At 34.3% G+C, this 17,362-nt stretch overlaps 1 protein-coding gene across 1 annotated transcript in view; it reads left to right on the plus strand.

The window, feature by feature from the left end:
* The window catches only part of LOC107004766 (phosphoinositide phosphatase SAC1), a 26,477-nt gene extending 15,119 nt beyond the window's left edge, over positions 1-11,358 (plus strand). The window contains exons 10-16 of the mRNA XM_015203117.2: positions 2,543-2,927; positions 3,050-3,171; positions 3,353-3,463; positions 4,214-4,411; positions 8,534-8,725; positions 10,361-10,472; positions 10,861-11,358. Coding sequence (XP_015058603.1) covers positions 2,543-2,927; positions 3,050-3,171; positions 3,353-3,463; positions 4,214-4,411; positions 8,534-8,725; positions 10,361-10,472; positions 10,861-11,109 — 1,369 coding nt within the window. The 3' untranslated portion in view covers positions 11,110-11,358. The remainder of the gene's footprint in view (positions 1-2,542; positions 2,928-3,049; positions 3,172-3,352; positions 3,464-4,213; positions 4,412-8,533; positions 8,726-10,360; positions 10,473-10,860) is intronic.
* The last annotated feature ends 6,004 nt before the right edge of the window (positions 11,359-17,362 follow it).

Here is a 17,362-nt window from a genome sequence, read left to right on the forward strand (position 1 = left end):
GGGGGGGGGGGGGTATAGAAAGGACAACAAAAGGATGAATTAGAGAAAAATAAGAGATGTCTATTTTAGAAAGGTTGTTCATCAAGTCAACATTGTTAAATTTCCAAATTAAAGTATAAGAGGGTTTTATTTATATGATAGTGAGTTTTGAATAAGTTAGACCTCATGAAACTTTTAGAACTCTAACTAAAAAGAGAGTCATGCACCGAAGGGTGTGACCTGGTGGTCAATAAAGTGGGTTGAGAACTATAAGGTCTTCGGTTCAAATTCCAATGGAGGCATAAATTAGTAGATGATTTCTTCCCATCTGTCAAGACTTGGTGGAAGAAGTTACCCGATACCTATATGAGTGGGAGGTAGCAGGTACCCTTTGGAATTAGCCATGCACGCAAGCTAGTTCGGATACCATGGTAAAATGAAAGATAAGATTAATACTCTTTTCGTAGATTATATGACCTTGGGAAGGCCTTAGAGGGACAAATCTAGTCCATAGACATATGGAATAGTGTGATCCAGAAGTGTGAGAAGAAATTGGCCAAATGGAAGACTTAGTACTTATCTAAGGGGAGTGACCCTTATTAACTCATGCTTTGCCAACCTGTATGACGTCCCTGTTTCCCATCCCAGCAGGGGTCATTAAAAGGGAGAAAATTTTTGTGGCAGGGCAATAAAGAGAAGAAAAGCTTCCATTTGGTTAAATGGGAGGAAGTGATGACAAGCAAGAAAAATGGAGGGCTGGGAATAAAGAATCTGAAATTCCAGAGCAAGACTCTTCGTATGAAATGGTTGTGGAAGTATCCAAACAGAAACCAAATGCTATGGAGGAAAGTAATTGGAGCTAAATATGATGAAGAGGACAACTGGATAACTGAAGACGTAACAACTCCTTATGGGGTTAGCGGTTAGCCTTTTGAGGTCCATCAAAAGCTTGTGGAATGAAGAAGTAACTCAAACTCAAGGCAAAAGTAATGGATGGGAGCAAGACCAGATTTTTGGAGGACATTTGGCATCAGAAAGGTAGCATGGAAGATCTCTTTCCAGACATCTACAACCTAATCATGCTTCAACAAAGCACTGTAAGAGATTTATGGTCACCACAAGGATGGAATTTCATTTTCAGAAGGCAGCTTAATGATAGGGAAAGTGTGAGAGATGCTGTTTTTCAACACTGTGGACACTTCATTAGACTAGAGACAGGAGAGTATAAATTAAGATGGACAAGATATGACAGGGGAGTGTTCAAAGTCAACGAGCCTACAATTTGACGGATCAGACAGATCAACAGCGCTCCAGATGGCCCTTGAATCAAATATGGAAAACCAGAATTCCTCACAAAGTTTCCTGTTTTGTCTGGTTAATGGCTAAGGAAGCAATCATTTACACAGGACAATGTTACGAAGAGGGGGATAACCTTGTGTTCCAGGTGTTCCCTTTGTGGTGAAACATCTGAGACTGTTAACCATCTATTTTACATTGCAAGTATACCATCATCTGTGGGGAATATTCCTAGTCTCAAAGGCATCTCCTGGACAATGATCAGGAAGGTGGCTGAGGCATTACTATGCTGGGAGGAAGCAGGTGTACATGCTAAGGACAAAGGTAGATGAAGAATTATCCCGGGGGCTATCTAGTGGGCTGTTTGGAAATACAGGAACTCAAGATGTTGAGAGCATGGAGAACAATGTGTAGAAAGTTAAACTAAACTGCATTTTACTTTTAGTTTTTTGGTGTAACCAGTTATACTCAAATGACACTCTCTCTATTATTGATGTGCTAGACGCAATTTAGACATAGAGAAGTGAAATCAAGAGACTTGTATATAATTGTTTCCGTACAACCATGTACTACTTTGTGATGTAATACAAAGTACCAAGTTTTAAAAAAATTCCTCCATCTCCATTTTTATGATGCATTTTGACTGAGCACAAGGTTTATGAAATTGAGAGACTTTTGAAACTTGTACTCTAAAACAAGAGATAGATATTTGTGTGGCTATAAATCATCCCATTTGTGGATAAGATGAGAAGTTTAAAGTTATATTGTTTCTAATTATAGAAAGATATTATTCTTTTTGGAACATACTTGAAAGGAAAGTGCATCATATAAATTGGGATGAGGGGAGTAATATACTTTTCAATAGACAATTCTAACATTATTCTGTCACATGGACTTTAGAGAGTGAGGACCTTTCTAAAATGGTATTCAAGTATAGTTGCTCGACTTTGAAGTAGTTGACACCCCGACAGATAAAAGTTTATTATCATTATTCTAGTCTCAGCCTTTCTATGATCGTTCCACATTATTTGCTGTTAAATACATATCTGCCCTTAGTCACAAGATGATGGTGTACTCTGTTGTGGGCCTTGTGGCCAAAATTTTTCTTACTCTCCATGTAACATTCAGATCTCCTATAAGGTACTTTTTCTTTTAGAGTGAACGAGTTTCTAAGGAGATTTAGCGCTGTGAATTTTGTGTGGATCGTGGAATATTTACTGCATCGATGCAGTATTCATTTCTGACTAGATATTGGTGTTTCGTGCAGGGATTCTTCTCTTAGAGATTTGAGGGCAAATTCAGGAGAGCTCTCAAGAATTGGAAGCAACAATGAAATCCTGAATTCGCTGATCAAACAAGAAAGAGAAGCTGATAATAGTCAACAAATTGGCAAAGATAATGATGATAATGCAGCACCGAAGTTTCAAAGTGGAGTGCTGCGGACCAACTGCATTGATTGCTTGGACCGAACAAATGTCGCCCAATATGCTTATGGTCTTGAAGCTTTAGGTCGCCAACTCCATGCTATGGGCTTGACTGATAGACCTAAAGTGGACGCTGACAGTAGTATTGCTGCTGCTCTCATGGATATGTACCAGGGTATGGGCGATGCTCTTGCTCAACAATATGGTGGCTCTGCTGCTCACAACACCGTATGTTGACTGATTTTACTGTCTGACTAATTTCTAATAAACCAATATCTCTTAATGTTTTTGAATAAATGTTGATTCCTAGTAATTATTCATATTGTTGATAGTTCTTTTGGTTAAACTAGGTGTTTCCAGAGAGGCAGGGAAAGTGGAAAGCTACAACTCAGTCGAGGGAATTCCTCAAGTCTATCAAGCGATATTACAGCAATGCATATACAGATGGAGAAAAGCAAGATGCAATTAACTTGTATGTTTATCCCCTAAACTTTTAACTTCCATGTAATATTCCTTGTTATGATGCATGCATCTAGGTGGTTAAGAATTTCCCAATCTGAAGTGTGGAGTTCTCGATATATGGGTTTCTGTTGCATTTTTGGTGGAAAATTTCGATGCTTAACAATTGTGTCACTCTTTTTTTTCATTTCCAGATTTTTGGGATATTTCCAACCTCAGGAAGGGAAACCTGCACTTTGGGAGCTAGATTCTGACTATTATCTTCATGTATCCGGCATAGGAGACGATCTCATCCCAGATTATGGGTATTTTATTGCAAATTTTATTACTTCAGAAAATATCTATGGCAGATACTGTCTATAAAAATTGTTGTCCGAAGAGCATTTCACATGGTTACTTTTGGGTAGAGGTCAAATCAAAACCATTATTTGGGGGGAGTTTGAATTTCCTCTATCATGTATATTCCTCTTTTCCTGTTTATCCTTCTTTATTTTTTATTTTGGGTGTACCAAAGTTTTGTCCATTTGATAAAGGAATTCTTTTTAACTAGACTATTAAGTGTTTTTGAATATCCTGCCATTGAAAAAGGTACTTTTTCCCCCTTTTTCAATAAAAAACTTTCAACTTAAACAAGAGGCAATTTTCTCCACGGACAAATTGGAATTTCAATAAAATAAAACTTGAAATTCGCAACTTAATGCTCTTGCCTATCAGACTAGGATACTTAAATTGGGATGGAGGAGTAATATAACAAAAAAAATGTCTTTCTTTTGTCGCGCTAAGAGCATGATGAGCTGCGACTACCTAGATGCTGCACTCAAATTAGTAAAGAGGATGAGGCTCCTTGGCTGCACAATGGACTCCTTTTCCTGTCAAGCTTCTAATTTGCTGGTCTTTTTTGAGTAAAGTGAATGGGTGGCAGATCTGAAGTGGATTTCAAGCCCCGGTTTTGTCGACTGTGTATTTGTAAATAAGGAAATTTTCAACAGGAAATTTCTCTTCCAACATATGCTTGTCTGCTCACTAATAAATGTTTGTCTTAATTCATGGCACAGTTTGTCATTTGTTGCCACAGCTGTTGGACAAAGAACCACACTAGCCCCTGTTCCAGCTTGCAGGGAGGATTTCTTGCGCATGAAGTTGACATCATTTGATAAGTTGCTTGAAAGAACATGCTGTCATATTAAGAATGTACGGCTCTGTAGTGAAACTGACCAAAAATCAGGGAATTCCGGAGTGGCACCTGATGCTGCGTAAGTGTTTACAGTAGTGTGACATATAATTTAGTTTGACATTTCATTTTCAACTTTTAAGTCTTCTGTAGTTTTTATTTACATGCTCTGAGAGTTATAACAACTTCTATCTTTGTACATCAAAGGTTTGCCCTTTAAATCTTGAGTTATAACTAGCATGACATCTGTCAATAATGTGTCCGGAAATGCAAAGTGGCAACATCATTTAACTTTGTTCTCTCTTTCATACTCATTACATTGAAAAAGTTCTGAGTCTTAAATGCTGAGATGCCTTCTGGGTCGATTGTTGATTTATTTTTATCTCATTTCTCGTCTTTGAGTTGATGGCGTTGGCTGACATGGTAAAAACAAAATAATGAGTTGTACCTTTTTCTTTTTGTCCTTGCTGTGTCTGCCTCCTTACTTTGTTTATCTTTCTTCTTTTTCTTTTTCTGTTTTCCTTCCTTCAAATTTTAGCTGTACTATTAGTAAATAATTTGTATAGTCAGTCGTCAAGAGAGGAACATACAATGTTGTTAAATATTTTTGCGTTAGGCTTGAAATGAACAATTCTCTTAATTCCTTGTTCAAATTTTACATGGTTATCAATTACCATGCTTCAATTTTTATTGTCTTACAAACTCCTTGAACTGACACATTTCCAATAGTTGGTTACTCCCATATAATGTAATATTTCTGCTAAAAGGATGAATGTTTACTTATTTTTGTTTATAACTTTTTTGTTGAAATGTTCAATGTGTACTCTTTATAGGAATTTCAAGCATTATTAGTTTTAATAAGCATTAGTTGCCAAAGTTTGTAATGTTGTTGGTTTCCATAGTCTGTGAGATACTTGCTAATTATAGGTGATAAAAAGGGTTAAAATGTAGTTTATAAAAGTTTGGGGTATTAAAAGAAGTTAGGGGAGTAGGGGGTGTGATGTGGAGTAAATGGGGTCAAAGAGCCATTGGTGGCCCCACTAGCCGTTACCCAACGGCTCTCCAACGGTCAGAAATCAAAAAAAAAATTTTAAAAAATTAAACCGGACCGGGGCTGGAACTGGGATTAACCGGTAAAATCCGGTTTCCGTCCCGTTACCTGTACTGGACCCCGTCCCTACCGGTCCATACCGGGACCGGTTCTGGACAGTCCCGGTTCCGCTGCCACCCATACTTGCTACAACAATGCCTACTTATTGTTTCAAGGCGTAGCGGTTGTTCAATATTCTCTTAATACCATTGAAGCTAATAAAACTAATCCCTGTTAAAATATTTGGAGGACTAACTCTTATTCAAATGGATATAGAAGATACTTCTACGTGTTTGAGCCCTGAGAAAGAAGGAGATTACATGACGAATGGAAAAAGAGAAGGTGACAAGAACACAATTTTTTTTTCACATAATAGCAAATGCACATAGAACTTAGAAGATATAATAACATAGATCAGCTCATGGTATAGGGAGAAATACTCGAAGAGCCACACAAAATTGAAGGGGAAATCATTGATTTCTATAAAAAACAATATTGTACACCTAAAAATCTTAAATGCTCAATGGAGGCCTACTTTTCAAGATGTCCAATGTCCAGTCATAACAAAGGAGGGAAAGGAAGCTTTTCAAGCCAGCTTTGAAGAGAGTGAAGTGTTGAGATGTTTGAAGATGTGTGTGGTGGATAAGGCACCTAGTCCTGATGGATTCACTATGGTGTTCTTCATCAAGTGTTGGGAAATTGTTAAAACGAGACATAATGGATACTTTCCAAAACTTCCATGTGCAAGAAGTTTTTGAGAAAAGCTTTAATGAAACATTTCATTGCGCTCATACCAAATAAAGGAGCAAAGGAGCTAATGGATTTCAGGCCTGTTGCACTCATACCAAATAAAGAAGGAGCTAAGGGATTTCAGGCCTAATAAGCCTGAGAGTTAGCGTGTACAAACTACTCTCCAAAGTACTGACTGAGAGGTTGAAAGCAGTGATTAGTAAATTGGTTGATTCCCAGCGGATCACATTTATTAAAGGTAGACAGATCATGGATGTTGTGTTGCTAATGAAGTTGTAGATTCCAAAATCAAACAGAAGAAACCTGGTATTCGGGGTCATAGGGAAAGCATATGATCATGTTAACTGGAGGTATCTAATTGTAGATGTTGAAAGAATGGGTTTCCTGTAGAAATGGTTGAGATGCATAAAGTATTGTATTTCAAGTGTCAAATTTTCTGTGCTTATTAATGGAGCCATGCAAGATTATTTCAATACTCAGTGAGGTCTTAGGCAAGGTGACCCTTTGTCACCTTTTTTGTTTTTAAGCACTATGGAGGGGTTGAGTAGTATATTATCAAAACAAGAAACAACAAAGTCTGGTTGAAAGGTTTTGATGTTACCTGAGAAGGTGGTGACAATTTGGAGGTGACACACCTACAGTATGCAGATGATACCCTAATTTTTTGTAATGCTGAGGAACAACAACTAAAATATATGAGGGTTATACTGATTTGTTTGAAGGAATGTCAGATTGCATATCAACTGAAGGAAGAGCTTAGTGTATCCAATCAATGAAGTCACAAATATGAATTGCCTAGCAGCAATCCTTAGTGGGGAAACTGGTACTCTGCCAACAACTTATTGGGCATGCCTCTAGGTGGAAAATCCAGCAATGTTGATATATGGAATGGTGTGCTGGAGAAGTGTGAAAAGAAATTGGCTAGATGGAAAACTATATTTGTCCTTCGGTGGCAAACTGACTCTCATCAATTTAGTCTCAGATGCCTTGCGAACTTACATGATGACTTTGTTCCCAATACCAGCAGGAGTCATCAAGAGACTGGATAGTATCAAGAGAATGTTCCTATGGCATGACAACAAGAGAGGAAAAGCTTCCATCGGTTGAAGTGAGGAGTAGTGATAATTGGCAAGAAGGCAGTGGGTGTGGGGATAAAGAACCTAAAGGTGTAGGGTGAAGCTCTCAGAATAAAGTGGTTGTGGAAGTTTGCCAATGATAATCAGATGTTATGCAAAAGGGTAATAAGTGCAATATATGAAGGTGAAGATACGTGGATAACCAAACAAGTGGCTACACCTTATGTCGTAAGTTTGTGGATATCAATAAAGGCATGTGGGATGAAGTTAGGAGTAATGCAAATATCATACTTGTAAATGGAAGCAAGACAAGATTCTGGAAAGATGCGTTGCATGAACGGAAAACCTGGAAGTGCTTTTACCTGACATACACAATATAGTTCTGGGAGAGCAAAATACTATAGCAGAGTTATGGACAAATCAGGGTTGGAGCTTTAATTTCAGAAGACAATTCAATGACCGAGAAATAGCAAGAGTGATGGAAATTTTTCAACATTGTGGAAGCTTTTAATGGGCTACAAACAGGGAAGATGTTATGTGGTGGAAGAGAAATGGCAAAGGGAATTCAAAGTTAACTCAGCCTATAGATTTTTATGAATCAGACAAACCCACCAACACATAGTTGGCCACGGAAACAAATATGGACAAGCAAAATACGTCATAAAATCTCATGTTTCAAATGGATATTGGCCAGAAGCTGCTTTGACTCGAGATAACTTGACAAAAAGAGGGCTAACATTATGCTTTAGTTGTTTCTTTTGTGGGGAGGCATTAGAGACAGTAAACCAGTGAACCATCTGTTCCACACTGCAAGTATACCCAACAACAATGGAGGTTTTTTTTAAACCCCAAAGGCATCTTTTGGGCCATGCCCAGGAAGGTCTCTAAGGTACACAGACCTTACCACTAGGTGGGGTCTGGGGAGGGTAGAGTGTAGATAGACCTTACCACTACCTTGTGGAGGTAGAGAGTTTGTTTTCGAAAGACCCTCAGCTCAAGTGCATCAAACCCAAGTAGAAGAGCACTTACGACTAAATTTTTTTTTAAAAAAACACTATTCTAAGAGTAAATCAAGTTTATAGTCTCTCAAACATCTCCATCTTCACTGAGTAATTTGAAACTGTGTTCGAGTCTCGACGTCATTCTTGCGTTTTTTCTTGAGATCTTAAAGATTGTTTTCAGGTATTTTGATAAACCAGTTTATTTTTATTTTATCTCAAGTATATTGATTCATTTATTTTGTAGTGTAAATTTTGCAATAGCTGATAATTTTGAGGTTTTGTTACAGTGAAATACAACTTAGGAGCCCAAATTGGCTTTTTGGACAGAGGAAGTATGATGATAGTAATTCTGCATCCAAGTTGTCTTCACATGCAGTTCCTAACGGGGTTTCAAATGGTGAGAATGAAGCAGATGGTCTTGGTGACCTTACCTGGATTTCTGGTGTTCCTGATTTGAATCAAGAAGATATCTTTGAAAGGTATTTTGCCCTCATAAACTTTTCATGTGTTCCCTCATCCATTCTGATTTTTCATTCCCCTTTTCTCGTTGCACAAACAACAACATACCCGGTGAAATCCCGCATGTGGTGTATGGGGAGGGTAGAGTGTATGCAGATCTTACCCCTATCTTGGGAGGTAGAGAGGTTGTTTTCGATAGACACTTGACTCAAGGAAAAGCATATCAAAGCAAATTGAAAAAGCATAACTGAAGTAGAAGGATATGGCAAAATACTATAGGAAGTATGACAAAGCATTCTGAAAATGGAACAATAATTACACCTCAAAAGTGCGATAATCTAAGTACAAGAAACAGTAAATAGTAATAAAAAAAAAAGAGAAACACCACGACTACTAATATAGAAAGGGGAGCACACCAACATTCTACTACTTACTAACCTTCCATCTTTATTTGTGTCCTTCAGTGCATATCTGGGGTCTATTTCCTTGAATAATAGACCCAAGAGACTTGATGCAAAAGCATGTGTTTGAAAAATACTTGATTAGGATGCAGAAGTTTATAAGCTTTTTTTATGAATTTATTATTCATAACAGAGTGAAATATGATCAACTCTATGGTTCATCATTAGCTGTATGTGTAACGCCATGGCAAATTATAGTTTTACCACCGAAGTTGATTAGACCGCCTTTTAATTGATGATGATGCAATAACTTGGAGGTGACATTAATATCTGGTCGTTTGGGTAATATAAAGTTCATTTTGGATGTTTAACTAGCTAGAGTGGAAATATAACTTCTTATGCAGTTTGTTTGTTTCCTAAAGTGCAATTGGAAAAATACAAATGGAAAAAGTTACTAAGCTAACATCATTGTTCAACTGTCTAAAGTTGTGTCTGAGGCCCATTTTCCAGTAACCTTTTAGGTGGTTAATGTATTTATTCTAATATATTGTAGAAAACTGAACTGAATTACTGTTTGATTTTTTCATTTTACTAGTCAACAATAGTGCCTACTTCTAGTATACAAGAGGAGTCACCTTCAAAGCTTACCTTATTTATAGAAGAAATAATATTGACAATTGAAAGGTCTAGGGGTTCAGTGGTGAGCCTTAATTGGCCCACTCTGTAACTTCCTCAGCGTTATCTTCAACTTCCCTGGAGAGCTGTAGTTCTAAAAATAAATTCAGTAGAGTGCCGGGCTTCACTGCCGCACATGATTTCCAGGTCCCCTTGCAAATGGGGTTTGCTCGCGATGCGAGCCCCATGGTGAGCCATCTCTCCCATTTCTTCTTGCCTTCTTTTCCTTTATCATTTTGGCCTTCAATCCTTAGTCTAAAACACTAGACTCCATCCAAATTTATTCAAACACCTTATGACCTTATTACCTCAGGGGGTCCCACACTCCAGGTTTTTTGTGTGACCTTAACATTTTTGAGCTGGAATTGGATGAATTTGAAGTTTCGAGTTTATTCGGCTTTACACAGAGAAAAGGGAGCTGGTAGTATTCCTTATTTTTCTTTCATGTGGCCACTCATAAGGAACTGATCAATACGTCTGTTTTGGTTCCTCTCAAGGGACTGTATATACAAAATGATTTTCCTGTTGTTGCACTCTTTCAGTTCAGTTCACACTCTCTCTGTTTTAATCCTCTTCTAGATACCTTACAATGACGGCAACAAATGAAGCTAATGGCTGGTATGGTGGTACATTGCTTGGTGATCAAGATGAAAGCAGTGAAATCTACCGACATTATGCAGAACTTATCCAGGTACAAATATGTGCAACTTTTGTCTGTAGTCATGCTTTATTATATTCTGGTGCGTGGAAATGTTTTGCTGGTTAAGTCGCTCAAGTGTTTCCGTTTCTCTCAAAGTAAATTAGATTAGATGCTTATCATGTTGAGCACTTCCAATCGTATTTAGGACTCACATTAAGCATGAGGCTGAAAATTAAGTTAATGCAAATTTCAATAACAATTAGCTTACGGCTCTGAGGGAACTTTAGACCCAGACCCATTTACGAAATTGTCTTTCGGCTTCAATGAGCAATATTCCTCCATGATATGCGGCATTGTTTTTAAGTACATGTTTTTATGTAACAGAAAAGTGAGTTTCTTTGGATTTGCCTTACTCAGATGATTTTGTGTTAACAAGCAGGGCCCTGCAATGGAACCTTTTGAACATGATTCTGAGAATGAGAAGTATTACACAGAGCTTCTCCTGAAAGGCTCAGCTGAAGCCATGGACGATGTAGCTATTGAAGCAGAGATGGAATCTGCTTTCAAGGCGTATGATCAAATTGGTGCAGATCTTGGGATTTTCCCCAAGTCGTGTAAGGCATTGGCTACTGATCCCAGCCAACTAACGAGATGGCTAGTTGGTGAAGACAAGCTGCCCAACGTATGAAAAAAAATACACAGATATCCTGGCATGTATGCATTTTGCCATGTTCATATATTTTGTTGTAATATATGATGAGCTCTTTTTGAACATTTTATTTCAACAGATAAAAGTGGATGATTGTTTGTGAGCAGCAGGTTTTACTGCTGAAAAAATGCTGCTCCTGTACAGTTGTATTTTACCTGTAGACATGTGATCATCAGTACTTGAATCTGCGTTTTACATTTTACTCAAGAAGCACAACTTTTTCTTCTCTTTCTTTTCTCATTAGTTTCAAATAAGATGCCAATATTGGTGTTAGAATTATATTTTATATCATAGTCATTTTCTGATGGAGTGATGCATTATTACAGTGCAAATAATATTGACAAGGTTAATTATTATGTCTTTGATGTGATGGTTGAGTTGGGGTGTATTTACATCTTTATGCATCACGTTTTATGTTTTGAGTATAAATTGACGAATATTCATGTGTTTTAAATATAATTGTTGTGACGAGCCTAATACATAGGATTTGACAAATTTCAGGCTACAAAGCAGCAAGAGTTGACCCAAAAGAAGGAACAAAACCTAAAGCGAAGCATCCCATATCGAACCGAAGCCAAGATAGGCTAGGAAGGGTGGTTTGTGGTGCGAGGAACGCACCTTCTGTTGGGCCGAACTAAAAGTCAAATCAAATCGCCAAATGAGTCAAATTAAAAAAGAAAAATTCGACTAGTAGTTTGATTTGATTTGATTTGGTATTGAAAAAAAAATCAATTATATTTAGGTTGATTTGGTTTTAACCATAAAAAAAAACAATTCGATATCAAACCAACCCATCATTATATATATAATTTTAAAAATTTTATTTTGTACATAAAAATATTTACTTTGATATATTAGTTGTTCTTATACTATTTCATAGTTTTTATGTTTTAAAATATTACTAAGTTTGAAACATAGAATTTTGAATTGTTTAATAAAGATTACAGTCCACATATGTTGGTAATTTTAATAAAGCTTAAATCAAAATCAAGTTAATACTAGTGCAAAAAGAAAATCAGTTCAACACTAAGAACGACAACAATATTGAATATTTGTTCTTTAGTTTTACATTAGTTTAGTCAATTAAAATGCTTCATCTAATTTTAATTTCTTTTAATATTTAGTATGTAACTTATACTTATTAAACTTATTTTCGCATGATTTCGTACTTTTAAATTATGATCATTTTCATATGATTTGTTAATTTGCAATATTTTTTTACGCGATTTCAGATTTATTTTTATCAAATAAATGAATTTATTATTTTTAAGAGTAATAATTTCAAATTAACCAAATTACATTACTATTCTAAATAATAATAAAATGAAATTAATTATCTATGTATTTTGAAAATCCCCAGTTACTCCTTTAATTAAGGAAATCAATTACAAATAATTAATTTAAATAAATAAATTTTATATCTCAATTTTAAAATCCGGTAGATACATGTACCTCATGAATTCTGAGTCATGTATCCTAAGTATGAAATATGGTAAAGGAAGTAATATGTGAAACTATTGGGACTCTTAGTAATTAAGACTTAAACTAGTGTGATATATGTTGTTTGCCCATACAAGAAAAATTACTAGAATATACACCTTTAGTTTATATATTCATCATATTTTCCTACTATTTTTTAAAAAATACAAAAATTCCTATTTTCCCCCAAATTCAAAACTACCGATACTTTATTTTTTTAGGATTTCAAACCATTACTTTTCACCCCTAAATTTACTCCTCGATTTTCTTCATAGATCTTATTCTTCAATAACCAAACCCACGATTTTCACTCCCAAATTTTTTCCGCCATATTTTCAACCGTTTCATCTTCCCAGTTTTGAATTTCAAACTTGTGCTCTCTCTGTTGTATTCTCCATTCAACCAATTTCAGAGTTTGAAATAGGTAATATCTTCATCTTCAAATTTTTTTCGTTCTTTTATTATTTCTAATACTTCATGAATCATCGGTCATTTAGTATTGGGATTACCCAAATAGTTACATCCAACACTAATCAAATCTCTATTTGTGAAGATCTTAAATTGGCAGATAACGGGTCTAAGAGCTTGCATATTCTAACAATGGCTAAGCAATGTTTGAAGAAGTCAAAAATAAAAAAAAGAGGCACATGCAAAAACACCCAAGAAAGTTTGTCATCGCCACATCGAGACCTGCACTATCATCGGTATGTATTTATTTTTATTTATTTTTGTAATTTTTTGTATTCACGTGTAATGAGTTTTGTGTAATAGTAGAAACATTATTGTTAGTTAAAAATTATTAGGTATATTGATCAAATTCTTCATTTGATACACAGAACCCTAATTTTTGATACATTTTGATTATTTCTTACAACTAATGTATCAAGAAGTTAAAATGAAGAAAAATAAGTTATAACAGTTGATATTTATCATTAATTTATAAAATATTGGTTTTCTGTATCATTTATTTATTTCACCGGATAAAGCATATTTGGTCATTTTTCTGTTGTCAAAAGTGTATGAAAGTTTAAAGTTCAAATTAGAGGATTACATGTATGTTTCAGAACAGTATCAATTTGACTGATTTATAATTTGTAGTTACAATTATGTATCAAGTACAATTTTACATTTTTATGTATCATGTTAAAGCTTATTGTTTCTATAAGTATCACTTTGACTGATTATACTCTGTAGTTAAAACTATGTATCAAGTACAATTTTATATTTTTATGTATCATATTAAAGCTTATTATTTCTATAAAGTATCAATTGACTGATTTAAACTCTGTAGTTAGAATTATGTATCAAGTACAATTTTACATTTTATGTAACATATTAAAGTTTATTATTTATATTAAGTATCAACATCATTTTTTCAATTGCAGAATATGAATTATGTAGTTAAACAGATTTCAAAACACTCCCTTAAGTTTGGCTCTACTTGCACTTCAAATATCTTAAGAGATTTAGCGTTGTCAATAGGGGATGAGGGTATCGAATTATTTATGATAGTGGATTCTTTGAAAAGACAGAAAGAACTGATTGGGCAGTATTGGACGCATATAAAGACAAAAAAATCGAAGAACTTTTGGGTCCACAACATTTGTTTGATGTGGAGTTTGCTCAAGACATCATACAACAAAAAAGTGATAGTCTGTCAATATTGTATCATTCTTTTTCTTTTTTTTTGTATCTAATTCATTTTTATAATTAATCTTCTTGTTTTTGTAGTGATTGCGGAATGTTAGCTGCATTTGCGGAATTTTTGAGTGACTAATCAACTTGTCAGATAATAGTTTGAAAGTGACTATCTTCGCAAAAGATATGCAACGCTGTTATAGAAGTATGGTCTCGACAAGGCCAATGTTAGATATGTTAGTGACAATGATGACCCTCCAAGACTAAAGAATGTCTTAAAATCAGCAGCTGAAGATGAACTTGTTAATGTAGGCTAGTTAATTTTTATGTTTCTGTTCACAGACATTTATTGATGCTTATTTATTTTTTGAAGATCAAATAGTGTTTTGGAGTATTTATTGCCCTTACAATAATATATTTTTGAATTTGGAAGAGTTTTGAGGTTTAAAATTGTTTATTTTCGCTTTTGATTTTTTGTTTAGTTCAGTTAGGAATTCAGAAAATTATATATCTGATAAGTGTTATAATAATGACATTATTGTATCAGATATCTATGATAATAATTATATTAATGAAATTTTGTCACTGAAAAAATCACAATAATGTATCATAATTATGATACATATCATTAGAATTTTGTAAATAATTATTATGTACATGATACAAAAATAATTACCAAATAATAAACTTGTTTGTATCACAAATCGTGATACTATATTTTACATTTGATACACGCCAGTTATTTCTTAAAAAATTAAATATATTTTGTACAAATCACGACAATTGATCTATTATGTAATATGATTTATCAAGAAGAAGTTTATACATATTACACACAAAAATTTGTCTTTCTAATATGAAACTTTAGTATCTAAACATGTGATTATATATTGCTAAACTCAATACAATTAGTAAATTTTACATATTGTTTCTTATACCTTTGGGTAAAAATCTTAGCAATTAACACTAATTAAATTTTGGATGCAAAAGTTTTAAAAATTAAAGTATCACATACATAAACATAAAATTAACTTTTGACAGAGTTTAACAAAAAAAAATTATAGAACACATTGATAAACGTTTCAATTCAATTTATTGTATCAGAATCTCTGTGTAACACTGATAAAATGCTATACTTTGAGAATTATTAAACATGAAATATCCATGATACTCCGGAAACAGAATCATCAAGAATCTTTTCGAAAAAAAGTACATGTTCTTAAAGATATGTTATTTATATCCCATCTCTCTAAATCTGCATTCAAATCCCTTTAGTCTGTTATGCTATCCCCCAAATTCAATATTCTATCCCAATATTAATAATTCTCTATTATTACTACAAAAATCTCTATAATTACACTTATTTACAATCCATAGAATTAATCATTCTCTATTAATTTATTATGCTAAAAAAAGAAGAAGTTACAATTACACAAAAGAGTCATCAATAGGGATTCGCGGTTACCAGCCAGCATTTAATTGCTTGAACTAGCTAAGACCTATGATGATGAACGAATTATTAAATCCATACTCAAATATCTGAATGACTTAAAGGTGAATTTTTCTAATTGGGACGAGAGAGACTATTTAAGACTAATAGATTTGATAATAGATTTATACACCTGAATGAGTTGATAAAGAATTATATGTTTGAAATCTAATATTTAAGACCATAGTTTAATTGAGGGTGTAATCTGAGTGATATCACAGTTTGACACCATTGCTGGAGAGTGTGGTTTAGAGATTACAATTGATTGAGTGATATATATATCTATATATATATATATATATATATATATTGTTTCATAAATTACTTTAATTTGTCGTTTTCGTCCATTATAGATTTTAACCTCAATGTATGATCCATACTTGAAGTCAAGTATCCCCTTTAGTTCCTCTTGATCTTAAATTTGAATGCACACTTGAAGCTAAAGATTGCTATAGGTGATGAGAATGATCATAAGACAACATTGTTGTACGTACTAACATCACTAGCACAATGTTGCATTTATTGGGCATGTAGATATTGTGTGATAGTTTAGCTCATAAAGATTAAACAAGAATCTAAAAGACTTTGTTGTGTATAACAATTATCATCTTAGGTATCTTCTAAGAAGAAATACAGTTAAAGTTATTCTCATTCTCTATAACGAGGAAAGCAATTACGAGGTTAAGAGAGTTACCAAAAACACACATCTCTACGTGTGTAGAGCTTATGATAGTATTTTTGAAAACGTTCTTTCCTTTGAGCCGTTGTATGTAGCTCATAGATAAGATTAGTAACTTCAGATAGTTATTGGGAAAATCACTACACGAGGCCTAATTACGAATTGAAAATAAAGGGGGTCAAGTATCTGAACCATAAATTATCGAATGAAGTATTGCTAGAGAGATTCTACATAGATCTTTGAATGTGATCAATAAGTTTGTGGCTAACAATGTTACAAACAGTTCACAAATGGACCATTCTTATGATGAGGCGAGCACACAACTTGGCGAACATGGCATGGTATACTTGAAGTAGTGGGCATTGCTTCAAGTGTTACTATGGGAAATTCGAAGGCTAAGGAGATAATATGAGCCATTGTGTGGTTTTACAACTCGAAATGGACAAGTGTTTGATGAGTATTGTAGTTAGTGGTGGCAAATGGGCGGATTGGGTCAAATGTGGGTAAACATAAAATGAAAAATCATTCAACCCGTCCATATTTGATATGGGTAAAAGTGGGTTGGGTAATAAATGAGTTGGGTAAAATATTAGTTTACCCATATTTCATGAAGAAATAGTTCTTTAATTAAGAATTCAATATGGAGAAAATATTTTAGTTTTTTTTAGATGAAATCTGTTGAAAATGCTTCACTTAGTTTTATTTTATTATAAAAGTAAAAAACAACTTTTAAAAAAATTTTGGGGTCTGGGTGGGGTTGGGAGAGCTGATAGGGGACTGGGGGTGTTCTAGGGTAGGGTGAAAAAATAAATATTTGAAGTTAAAAATATTTTTTAAAAACAAACTTAATATTTTTGGTCGGGGGCAGGGGACTAGTAATGGGACGATGATAAGGATGAATTGAAGTTGAAAATATTTTTCTAAAAAAAACTTTAACTTTTTTTGGG

This window comes from Solanum pennellii, chromosome 11 (assembly GCF_001406875.1).
Source record: "Solanum pennellii chromosome 11, SPENNV200".
NCBI lineage: Eukaryota > Viridiplantae > Streptophyta > Magnoliopsida > Solanales > Solanaceae > Solanum > Solanum pennellii.